At 43.0% G+C, this 13,251-nt stretch overlaps 1 protein-coding gene across 1 annotated transcript in view; it reads left to right on the plus strand.

Annotated features, from left to right (window-relative positions):
* Positions 1-13,251, plus strand: part of LOC138467436 (FERM domain-containing protein 6-like) — a 316,289-nt gene that overhangs the window by 169,003 nt on the left and 134,035 nt on the right. The window contains exon 6 of the mRNA XM_069607409.1: positions 12,389-12,544. Within this exon, the coding sequence (XP_069463510.1) occupies positions 12,389-12,544 (156 nt within the window). The remainder of the gene's footprint in view (positions 1-12,388; positions 12,545-13,251) is intronic.

The following is a 13,251-nucleotide window of genomic DNA, read 5'->3' on the forward strand; positions in this document are numbered from 1 at the left end:
TTATGGAAATAACACATTACTGCAAATAATGAATATGACACATTCAATTTTGAAAAAGAATAACTGTTGGGTGTGTGCTCATTTGCCACAGCATGGTGGCAAAGGAATAGGTTGGCACGTGCAGCCACTAACATTAAGTTCTGCATGCAGTGCATCTCTGAGTACATTATATTATGGAAAATGGAATAAAAGTGAAACGGGTCAATTAGATAGCACAAACATGAATGAATTTGAGGAGATAATTATGAGACCCATAGGTTGCTCCATATTTCATAGAGCAATAATGATAATGCCAAAGGCAACGCCCAAACCAATGCCACAAGACAGATTGTTTGTGCCGGAAAAATCATCAGTAATCATATTTCGTATGAGATCAGAGGGAAATAAAGATGCAGTGCCTCCCTCCTATACAGTAAACTACAGCCCACGTTCTGTTCCTTTTTGTTTAAAGAAGAAGGGCCCTTACTCAGTAGGGACATTCACTAGATGTATAAATACAGCGATTCTTACGAGGGAAGTAGAACCAGTATATGTAGGTGACCCTGTATATTTTATATGTGGAGAAAAAGCGTATCCATGGTTGCCTAGAAACTGGGGAGGTACTTGTTATTTAGGACTTTTGTTCCCAGGAGTGTTTCTTTTAAAAACAACCGATATAGCCAAACTATCTAGAGCTAGGATACGAAGGAGTAATGAGGATGGATTAATAGTAGAAGACGTAGCAAAATCATTTGTACCATTTTTGGCCCAAGCAATAAACTCCTATAATATACAACAATTATCCAGAATCTTAGAAAAAACAATAAACGGAACAACAGATATATTATACAACATGACATTAGAGGAGAAAGGGATTAGATTAATGACACTTCAGAACAGAATGGCTCTTGATGTAATCCTGATTGATCGTGGCAGTGTTTACAAAATCATGGGATCAGCGTGCTGTGTATTTGTAAACGACTCCTCTCCCACGATTTTTGAAGCGATAAGAAAGCTAAATGTCTTAAACTCTGAACTCCATACCCAAGAAATAGGTAGGGATATGGGCTCCTGGTTCTGGGGTTATTATATTCATGGGGATGGAAACTATTTGTGATCCTAGTAGCAGTACTAGGAATATTCATGACATGTTGTTGTTGCATACACTGCTTACCTGTAATATGCACCGAAATTAGTAAAGGGTGTGTGCAGATGATAGAAAAAAAGAGCACTATTAAAGTGAGTACCCATGGAAATGAGGAAACAAAGGCAGTCAAAGAATCCATGTCCATCAATGTAGATGACAATGAGGTGGAAACTAAAAATGCACAAGATTCAGAATCAGAATCTGAATCAGATACTTGGTCAGAAGAGGATGCAAGGTACAGATGAGACTTTTAGCATACAGCCAAAAGTAGGGTTTGTCGATCTTGAAAAAATAGACACCCCTCGATCGGAAGGCTATGTATTATGTTGGCCGAAGACCAACCGTCTCATGCATCTAGTATTAGAAATAGATAGCCATAAACTTGACTAAGGTGCGGCCATTTTGAAGCGACTGAAATCGCCATTTTGTTTTTTCTCTAATATTTGCTTTTTGCCTCATGTAAAACTGCTTTGCTGAAATGTTATTCTGCTTCACTGGTGCACAATGCAAGGCCGCGAGTGGCATGTTGAAATATAACGCAGTAACTCAGACAGAAATGTCCGGTCCCCTTCCTCGCATATCCTTGGAGAGCGAGCAACAAGGCATTTTAATCAGTACATCAGGTGCCAGCTAGTCTCGGTAAGCACAGTAGAAACGCCGGAGCAAACATTAAATTACTTGAATTATGCTCTTCTTTGCGCCCCCCCTTCCCTGAGCCCGGTACAGCCCTAGAGAACAAGTTGACCCCCCAGCGCAGGAATAGAAATTTGGAGATAGCAAGGCCTGGAATGTGTCTCTCCCTACGCACAGTTTGCTTGCAGAAAACAGAAGCATTGTGTTCTTTAAAACACAGACTTAATGTATGTGGGTTTACAAAATTGCAAACTGTTACACAATGAATGTTTGAAGGTGTCAAACTCGCCACCATTGTCAATCATTGTGCCTAGTTCAAAGGAAATGCAATAGGGGCGGTATAAGTTGTGACACTACTGATTACTAGATGCTTGTTTTGTATATATGTAACGGTTGTACGAATTTCGCTCTCTTGCGTCCCCTGAGGTCTGGTAGACACACGTCGCGGGGCGTGGGACCAGTTGGCCAACTGAGACTATTTGCTTTGCAATAAACCCTAGATTTTGGGAATACAACCTCGTGTCTGGCGTATCAGTTTGTGTGTGGTGATTGTGCCTAGTTTCCACAAACAAGGGTCCCTCAGGGGCCCCTTCATGAGGATTCACCAGGGGGAATTAGAACCGGTCACATGCAGAAAGGATAGTTTCTGATTATTAAGCCTATGAAATGGTTTGGAAAGTTAAGCGCTTGCCTCAGACATTTGTTTTTAGGCTAAAGTACACAGGTCGGATGTCCTGCAAGTCCGAATCAGCCCTTTTATAGTTGCAGTCTATACACTGAATACCATTAGAATGGTTACTAACGAGAACTATTATCACCGGATTTAGAGGTGAGAGGGGGCCTCTGAAAACAGTACAGACCAATGGATTGGAACATAGGTGCATATCCTCGAAGCTCTGAGACTGTAAGTTCCATGGTAGTGCTGCAGGGATATACATTTCTTCCCTCCAAGACAGTATGGGATGAAGTGGGTGGGTCATAGAGACCAGCCTTTTGTCTGCCGTACAGGATGAGCTCAGTGGATCATAGCAGGCACACAAAGTCGTTCATCTTAAATGGTGGATTGGTCCAATAAGACTGGAAAGGGACAAATGATGTCAACAAAGAAACAAAAAATGTCTTGCTCTGAGACTTAAAGGAGGCAGGGAGGTTACCAGGAAAATGGGGTTTAGGAAATTGTCAAGATCCATATTAACACCACCCTTAACCAAAACTGGATGCATTTATGGGAAATGCATGGGGATGCCTAACTCCATCCCCCACCATTTGAATGGCTCAAGAGAGGAAATAACCAATACATTGCTTCTTGCTCTCTTTCTGGAGGCCTCACATTGAGATGGTTGAGTTTACCTGATCATCCATTCCTTTGGCCTCTCTCTCTCTAAGCTTGAACTCTCTGCGTGATGTTGGATGCTAGGTCAATTCAGTACCTGGCTTATTACTGCCAACACTCATCTAGAGATGACAAGTTCTGTATTTATGCACATGCATTTAATGTTCTCTCTCTGGAGAGATCTCATCCAAAGGTGCAGTGCATATTCAGTTCCCCGATATGAAATGGATGGTCTTGTGAGAAACCCCAAAGTATTTATGTTTATCCCACCATTCCCCTGGGCACTTTCTGAGTGAAAGGACTGCTCAGCTGAGGCAGTGCTGTGCAGGGTTCAGAATTTGGGGTAATTTCCTTTCAGCTGGAGGATGAGTGGATGTTGAGTGGACTGTGGCCTTCGATGGTTTGGCTCTCATCTGCTTCAGTCTAGTGTCTGACTGCCAATGGCTCTGTCTCTCTGGCTTCGGTGCCTGACACTGTGGAAGATGCCAGTAGCTTGCAGCAGCTTGCTCCTGTATAGCCGCAGACAGTGCTGGATGAGCCAGCCCAGATCACAAACATCTGCATCTGTTTTAACTGGGGCAGACTTGTGCAATAGCAGGCCCCTGTTCAGCATGCTGTGTGTTTAGTCTGTAAATTAACAGTGAGCTGTAGCAGTCAAAGCCAATGAAATACAGTCAGAAAAGTCAAATATAGGCAGCAGAATGTTCAATACAAGATTTGTGAATTTGGATGGTGCCATCATCATGACAGTGTTATCGCCAGGCCAGCAGAGGATTCCAATTAAGATTAGAGTCTGTGGGTCAGTGTCGTAAGACAATATGGAGTTGCTTTGGGCCCTGGTGAGAGTTCCTCCCAAAGCCCTTTAAGAATGCCATGCTGCGCTACAGACTCCCAAGTCAGCCTGAGCAATCATGCATGCACAAAGAGAAAAAGCGGGTAAAAAGCTTTTCAATTTACAAGTGGTTCTTTATGGCGATATATGAACAAATCCATTAGATGTGAAATTGAAGAGGGCTCTAGCAAGGGGTGTTGTCTAAAGAACAATAGGCATTGCCTTTAAGGGGAGCCGCATGCACCCAAACAATAAATCATGAGAGCCCGCAAAGATATGTTTTGGGTAGCTCAGCATGGTCTCAGATGGTCTGGTCTGCATATTGTAAATTGTACTCTCAGTCCCAGGTTCTGAATGAATCGATGTCTGTAAATAAAATCTGTCACACTCAGTATTTAAAAAGTTCAGTTAGTCAGGCTAATTGTGTTGAAAGCGGGGATTGCATAGTGAGGACCACAATTGTTAGCACTTACGTGCTGTTAGGTCACCTGCATCTAATTTATTTTTTTCTAAATGGAATGCCTAAGAAAGAGTAAAATCACATTTACTTTTTCATTTTATTTTCTGTTTTGTAAAAAAAAGAAATGTAAAGTTTGCGTGCAAATTGCATTTAGCAGATCACATTTACAATTGATTCTCACGGGATCCCCCTGGCTTTAGCAGGTGCTAAACACAAGGGGATTCCATCAGAATCCATTAGTTTTACTCCTGCATGAACATATCATGGAGACACAAAACTAGGTGGGTTTGCAGGCGGAGTTGGCATGAGGACGAGAAATTGAATTTCCCCCTACTGTCTCCCACTCTGCTGGCAAAATATTTTTAAAATACCCTGAAGCAGTAAAACAAGTGTAAAGACTGGATTAAGACTTTTATGCCTTATTTTGCACACTTATTTTACAGCACTACAGCTTTTAAAATGAGCCCCAGTAAGTAAATAGCCCTCAGTCTGTAAATAAATCACATATGAGAGGAGAGGGATAAATAGCACCTGGCTGCTTTGCATAAAATCAAAGAGCATTTTGGGAACGTCAGAATGACTGTATGAGTGTATGTTTGACAAATATGTCTGCGATAGTGATTTAAGCTGAAATCCTTCTGTGCATGCAAGGTAAACTGGGTATGAAGCACATTTAATTTGTTACAATAAAATGTCTGCAAACCTTGGAACATATACACTATTTGGGTCCGCCCACGCATTCAGTAATTTAGAAGAAGAAGAAGGACAGACTTTGCTTTTGGTTATGAGCTCTGGGCTGACCTGCTTAAAGGCTGTTATGCCAATCTATGCAAAAAGGACACGCATACTCATCATTGGCACTTATGGGATTAAGCAACAGACAGGGCGTGTTTTGTGCAAGCACTGGAACATTAGTGAGGGGAAAGTTAACGGTGAGTTATTTGGGGATGCGGACCAAAGGTAATGTTTAAGGATGCCCTTAACCCCACCTCGTAGTCATGCTCATAAACGTAATTTTATGCCATTTCGCTGATAAAACGCATCAGGTCAAAACGCTAGTACGACAAAACACTATGCTATGTTTCACTTTTGAAATATTTCCATTTGGGATGAAAGGAGTATGATGATGAGCACCCCCCCCCCCCCCTCCCCTGCAACACCTATCTGGTCAAAGGCACAGCTTGATGTCTCCTAGATCCTGCAGCAACAGATGCTACAATGCAGGGGAATTAGGGAAGAGGCTGCACGTTCTATGGGAGGAGCCCAGCAGCAATTATCTGTACACCAGTTTTAAATGCAATTGTCACAGTAGACTTGTGGCTTTACAGTGGCAGCAGCATATTATTATACTATGCTAGCACCCCTAGTAACCCCTGACTGGCCAAAAAAGCATAAAGAAAGGAATTTTAGCCAATTTTTATTTTATTTATTTTTATTTTTAATTTTCACTTTTGTATAGAGCAATAACAGCCCTTGGGCATCGAGGCGATGTTACTTGTGAGGAACGTAGTTACAATGAAATGGCAGCACAGGTTAGACATATACATATATACATTTATACATTCTTGCCAGGGTGTGGTAGATGGTGGTGCTTAGGTGAAGAGCAGCGTTTTTACCGCTTTGCGGAATGCCAAGTGAGAGTTTTCTGATCGTAGGGGTGGTGGCAAGGCATTCCATTGTAAGGCTGCTAGGTAGGGGAAGCTGGCGCCTCCTGCTCTCTCTCTCTTGATTTTGGGCACTGTGAGCATGTTTGTTTAGGGCGTTCTGGTCGGTCTTGTGGATGCAGGGAGGTGTATTCTTTGTGAGAGGTGGGGGGGAGGGGGCAGTTTGGTGGATACCAAATGCTAGCAATGCTAGCAATGATGCTGGGTTTTCATCCATGGTTTCCCCGAATGTAGCTGGTTTATGGAACACAGATTTTGACTGTGACGTCTTTCATTAATGTAATATAGGTGTGTTGTATATATTTTTCATTATCAATTTAATTAAAATGATAACGATGATGCTAATAATACTTGGTATATCACTGGCCCTGAAAGAAGAAATACAAAAGTATCGTGCTTGGGGATTCTTCCCACCCCAGATTTGTGTAGTTTGCTATTTTGTCATACTAAAACCAAAGCAAAAAAAACATGAAATGCTATGATCAGTTATGGCTTTTGTACAGAAGGTTGTCAGTTATTGTCTCCCCTCATCATAACTACTGTTGATGAATATACTTTTTTCTTTTGGTCTGATGAGATTATTGCACTGGTATTCTTTCAAAAGACTTCTTTGATGCTTTGGTTGATATTGTGTTCGTTTTTATGGTGAACCTTTTCATATCTTTCTGCTTTCTAGAGGTAGGCAGCCATTAATCTCTTATAACTCGGGGACAAGGCTCACAAAATAAAACATTGACCTCTTTCTTGGAGCATTGTACAAGAAATAGTGCAATAGGGCAAATTCTGGATTGTCCAGTTCTACCCACTCCCCACATGCTTGGCTTCTATTTCATCTTGTGGAGCATAGCTAGGTGGGGACGCTGAATATTTCTATTAGAAAGGCAATGTATTCTGCTTCTGTTGAACCTTTTTTGGGCAAAATGTTGATGATGACACTTATTTGTCGGCTCATTCTCAGGGACTTCAATTTGGGGTGTGCAGGGGTCACAACCGAGACCCCTGGCATCTCTTTTGTGACCCTTTGCACTGCCTCTGAGGCACCTGGTTCAAAAAGATAAAATTATTTCAATTTCGGGTTTCCATAAGGGAAATCATTTCCTTTTTGAAGTCAGAGTGACTTCAAAAAGAAATAATTTCATTTTGAAATCTGAGCCCCCCCCCCCACCCCCACAGGACATGCAGCGCTCTGGCTCTTCTGCTTTACTGCGCATGACAGGAACCAGAGCTGGTTCCTTGTGTTCGCTATGAAGCATGGGACCCTAAGTCTTGCCTGCAGAGGATGAGCAACGAAGAAGGAAAGGTAAGAAAATGTATTTTTTAAGTGTAAAAGTGTGTGTGTGTGTGTGTGTATATAGATATTATATGTAATTTGGTATCCGGTCATATTTTCGAATGCCCATTATGTTGAAAACATTTTGCCGAAAAAAAATTTTGATTTTTTTTTATTGTATATGTTTTTTTTGGGTTTCGTTAGTAAAAAAAAGTGTAAATAAAAAAAAACGGGTGGTTCGGGGGAAACCCCCCATTTTAAAAAAAAATAATTTTTTTTTAAAAAAAAACATTCGGCAACTTTGGTGTCGAGAAAATGACATTCGAAAATATGGGTTTCGAAAATATAACTATAAACCATGTAATGTATGTGTGTATATGCCATGCAATTTGTGTGATTTAGTGCATGATGAATGGGTGGCTGGGGGTGCTTCTGTGAGCCAATGGTGAATGGGTGCATGTTATAAATGAGCAAGTGAATGTGTGTGCTTGAATTAAATGCCTCAATTACTTACCTGTAATCTTCACTACTCCTAGTTACACTCTTCATCGTCCCAGGACTTGCCTATGAAGCACCTTGACTCATACTTAAGTACTGGGACGAGGAAGAGGGACGGGGAGGTAATGCTGGATCCGGGAGCTGATTTTGGTGTTTGGAGGAGGAGAGGGAGAGGAGAAGGGGACATGTGGGAAAGGTGGGGCAGGAGAGGGGTTCGCTAATACATAATAGTCACTATGATGGAGTAAGCATCATAAGTGTTATTATGTGGCTAGACTAGCATTTTGATGCAGCTAGTCTACCCATGTCTTAATGTGGCTTGACATTTTGTTCTGGGCATCTCTGATAAAGCAATCATGATAAATATAATTACCTGGCTAGACTGGCCTTTGGGTGCACCAGTCTAGCCTTCCCGTTTTGCGGCATGCTATATTTTTCTAGGCATCTATGATAAAGCAAGCATGATAAGTGTTAATACATAATTAGATTGGCATTTTGGTGCAGCCCATCTAGGTATAGCTTAGTGTTGCATGGCATGTTTTACTGTGCATCATCAGGGCTGCAGCAAACAGGATATGTGTTATTACGTGTCTGGCCTACATTGTTCAGCCAGTTTTTACATGTTTTTTTACTGTGGCATTCCATTTTTAATAGCAGACTGGTAAGATAGCTTAGTGGGTTTTGCTGTGATCTATGTATGATCTGCAGGTTGCAGGTTTGAATCCCAGCAAGGCCAACTCAGCCTTTCTTTCATCCGAGGTTAATAAATGAGTAGCAACTTCAGTTGGAATGATAATTGTTTGTAAATAGGTGATATGTATAGCGAACGTGCTATATAAACAACAAATCATAATCATAAATAAAGCATGAATACTCCTGTGCATTGTTTGTGACTTGCATCTATTGGGTTTTTGGATACTATAATGTCACAACTGGCAATGTAGGGGCTCTACTTATCACATAATGACAATACCTGACAAGCAGATATAATTGGCATAATATGTACGTAACTGACCAGACAATGCTGAAGTTGCATAGCAATGGCCGTGCCTCGGCCTATGTTGATTCTATTGGGTCTCACCCCATCGTATCATGGCCCCAACCATGGCATATGGAGGCAGCATCCTTGTTAAAATGTGGTTGGCGTCTTGAATATTCTTGTATGCTTTAGTACCTATATGGTATTTTAGAAATTGCACATTTGTGTACTTTTATTTATGCCTGCAAGCCATTTCTGGTGAAGTCACTGGGGTTAAAGAGGATTTGATGACATCCGGGTCAAAGGCCACGGTACATCACTTCCTGTGATGTCATCAGGTGTTGGATGTCACTTCCCCACCCCAGGCATTTTGGTAACCGACATCCCTTTTCATTTTGTCATATAATTCATGACTTGTTTTGTGCTCTGAAATTCACTCAAAAACATTCACATTCTGCCTCTAAGAAGGCAGTCCGAGCAGTTTTGGAGAGCTTTTTCCATTGCATTCTTTGAGTTGTGCCTTCCTGGTGTGGGACGGATCTATAGCAGAATTCTGCACGTGGGTGTTTGCAGAGACCTTTTTGGCCTGCGTGATGGATGGGTGGTAGATCATTGGCCAATATGTACTTTCCAGTTATTTGTTCAATGGGAGGCAATGCCGAGATATTTTTTGGACTCATTGTAGAAGGTAACTTACAATGGAAAACGTTAATGTTCTGCCGAATCTTGATTGCAGGCCCTTGTCATGATTTTAGGTTTGGATGTACTTGGGTGTTACAGTGGGAACATACATACAGGAGAGCAGTCATTCATGCACAGGAGTACGGTCATTTCAATGTACTGATTTTCTGTACACCCCATGCTGCTTGAGATGCTTGGAGGCCCGAAGACACGCTTGTTTCTGTGAATTTCCATGTGAGTTCCCCTTAGTTTCCCTATCGATTCGTAGTCATCTCATCATTACTGAATACTGCCAATCTTTGCTTCTACCTTCTCTCTTCCTTTCCCCTGCTGATTTCCTGTCTGATACTGGACTGGTCACCTGGCTACCCTCTGATTTCGGGCCCAGGTCCCTACCAGCCCAGTTGCACACCGGCACTGCCTCCCGGCAACGCTTGCGCTTAGGTCTATATCTGTAACCCACTTTTGGACACCTGCTGTCTGCTATTATTACCCTTGGACCTGCCACCTGGATCCACCCAGTTCTATTGTCAATGTTCTGTGTGGTGGCAGCACATTCTGATGAGAGTTAAACAAAAGCAGGCCTGCAAAGAGACCTTGTCACAGAACTAACACGAGGGACAGGAAACTAACACCTCTTTGCTATGCAATGTGTCAACTTGAAGCTAGCTCCCACCTCTCTGTATTAAGGGCAGTGAATGTCACGTCTGGGACAACTGTTTACAGTAGGCAACCCGTGCAGGGAACCCCCTTTCAGAGGGAAGAAGTATGTGATTTGATGGAGACAGAAAGTCTCTTCATGCCACAAACTTCAAGGGGGACCTGTGCTTTGATCAGGAGTCACAGAGAGCTCAATTAACCAGAGAGACTCTTTGATCCACAACAGACAGGAAGATGGGTGGGATTTAGTAGTACACGTTGTCACCCCTTACCTTTCCTGTTGCAAAGCACTCTGGTTATGACCTCACACATAAATGAAGATTGTTGGTGGGAACCCTGGATTGGTTCATTAAGGTAGGCTTAGCCTGCACCAATCACTGGGGCCCATTTGCCTTAAAAGAAGATTGAGCTCTTCTTTTGGCAGATCATCCGACGATTTCGAGAGGAGTAAGAAGAAGGACTCATTTGGACCCTGGCTGAAGGTACAGTCTGCCTAACAGCTTCCGCCAGTGAAGGAAGGCCAGGATTCCGAAGAGGGAAGCAAGACCCCTCCCCTAAACATCTCCCAGGACAGCAGAGGGAGATACCGGACTCAGGCGGCCCATCCAGCAGCTATAGAACTGGTACCAAGCCAGCACACATAGGGCCTCATTATGACTTGTGCGGAATGGGTTTAACAGCGCCGGTAATGGTACCGGCGCCGTTAAACCCATTCCGCACAATTACGAGGTCCCTTCGCAGGACCCGCTCTGGACGTCTGGTTTTTCCAGACTCCATAGTGAGTCCTGTGAGGGGACCAGGGAGCTAACAACGGGCTCGTTCGTAATTGGCCCGTTGTTAGCTCCCTCCCAGTTCCCATTGAGCCCTATGAGGGCTCGAATGGGAATGGGAAGGACCGGGCCCGGGTTCCCTGAAGGAGGAAATACCGGGCCCTCCATACTGGGAATGGCCCGGTATTTCCCCATTCAGGGAACCCGGACACGATTTTGGAGGCAGACATGCCCTTATTAAGGGCATGGCTAGCTCCAAAGTCGTAACGAGGCCCATTGTGTGGTAGGTGCACAGAGTCTCTGAACTAAGGACAAGGCCGTTGCCTGCAAACACCCTCCTCAGTTTTGGGCCGTCAGCCTCAAAGGACGACACGAGTCGAGCAAAAAAGCTAGTAGGAGTGCCACAACAAGCATCAACCAGCATCCATCTTTTAGGGACATTTTCGAGGCAGTTGAGCCCATGAACCGTGACTGGCTGTACCACTGACTGTTGTCATGCTGCAGTCACTAAAGCCGTCGAGACACCTCGACCAGAATTCCAGATCCACCAACCAGCACAGAGACAACGATTCTTGACCCCTAGCCACTGTGTAGGCCAGCCTGCAGCTGTCCATCCAGCTTCGCTTGCCGAACTGCCTGCCGCCTGATACCCACAGTCTCCCATCTTGAACTCTATCACAGGAGCTGCAAAGCATCCTGGAACCTACTCAATGCTGTCGAGCATCAAGATCATCTCACCAGCTACATTGTGGTTCTGTCCCCCTGGTGCTTCTCCGAAGGCCCCTAGTGACATTTACAACAACTTGCTCCCTTGGTGCTGAAACCAAGGAACCATGAACAGTTAAGACTAATTGCCTTACCGACTACCCTCCTGTCAGTACCCAGAGTGCATCCCTTTCCTTCGTGAAACTGCCTGTCCTCTGTGTTCCTTTACAGGGTGGGCTGTATTTTGTAGTGTGCTAGAACTGTCTGTTATAATAATAATAATAAAGTACATATTTTTATACAACCTTGACTGGACAGTCCTTTTTATCATTGGTAATAATTGTATTTTCGTTGTGCTGCAGCTAACCAATGATCCACAACCTTGCAGAGATAAGCCTGCTGTTCCGTCCACGTTACCAACATTGGACAAGGAGGTTTATAATTTACTTGTGTTTCCAATCTGTTCAGAATCCTTCTGGTGTAATAGAGGTGTGGGTCTGATTGATGGTTTAGAAACTGATATTCATCCCTGGACCACTAGTGCCCCGGAAGTTGATTCGTCACATTGTCCTTCCAGAATTATGGCAAAATTCTTTGAGTCCATGCACTAACCGTAGATGTGTACGGCTATCCAAGTGGAATTGTCAGGGGTATATTCCGGCAGGTACCGGTTTGCTTTAATGAGTGATTGGTGTCAGTTGTATTGTTCTGTTCGTTCTTGCACTTATATGTCAGACTCTTAAAACAATAATATTTGTTTTGTTTCCTCTTTTTAAGATTATTGCAAAGAGGGGTCGGGAGTACATCCTAAAACATGCTCCAGAAATGCACGCAGAGCAGCAAGGTATATCCATCAAGGAGGCTGTGCTGATGTTCATTAAGGAGTCCTGCTCTCTTGAAGACGTACCAGTTCACTGCTACAGACTACAAAATGTAAGCAGGAGAAACATTGTATCATAATTTTACAGATTGGTTATTTGTTTTTGTAGTCAAACACTGTTGTTAACATTTTAGCAACAATCGCAGGGACCTACTCAAGTCTTAGATGTCATCACATAAATTACCCCATAAATGCTCAGATTCATCATGGTTGGGTGCTCGACATTTCCTTTCCATTTATGTGTCTTAATTTCTAATAAGGATTGAGTTATCCCTTGATTTCATGTTGTGTGTGTTTGGCCGCATACAAAGCCGCAGGCGATTTGTAGTATTTCAAACTATTGGCCGTCGTCTCGGTAGCCTGCACTTTTCTCTGAAGTTTCATAATAGTTCTTAGCACACAACTGCTTGAATGGGCCCAATGGAGATTTAAGAGTGTGGTCGGCATCTGTAGGGTCCGTCTTCAATATCTGATCACACCACCCCATGAATTTACTGAGTTTTGATCATACTGACCACGGCAAATACATGCGGCCCTCGGCAGATGTTTTAAGCACATGAGAAGCTTCCTTGATTTTTTCCTCTACTGACCAGTATATATTATTCAGGTTCCTCACTCTTCCAGCAGTTCATTCAAATTATTATGTATACCCTTTTTTGCTGTTAAGGAGGATAAAAAGGCTCTTGTCAAACAGCCCTCTTAACATATTGTGGTTGCACTACCTTTCAGAACCAGTTTACCTCTTTGAAATCACTGGATG

The sequence above is a fragment of the Ambystoma mexicanum genome, chromosome 4q (genome assembly GCF_040938575.1).
Source record: "Ambystoma mexicanum isolate Mex_15411 chromosome 4q, UKY_AmexF1_1, whole genome shotgun sequence".
Classification (NCBI taxonomy): domain Eukaryota; kingdom Metazoa; phylum Chordata; class Amphibia; order Caudata; family Ambystomatidae; genus Ambystoma; species Ambystoma mexicanum.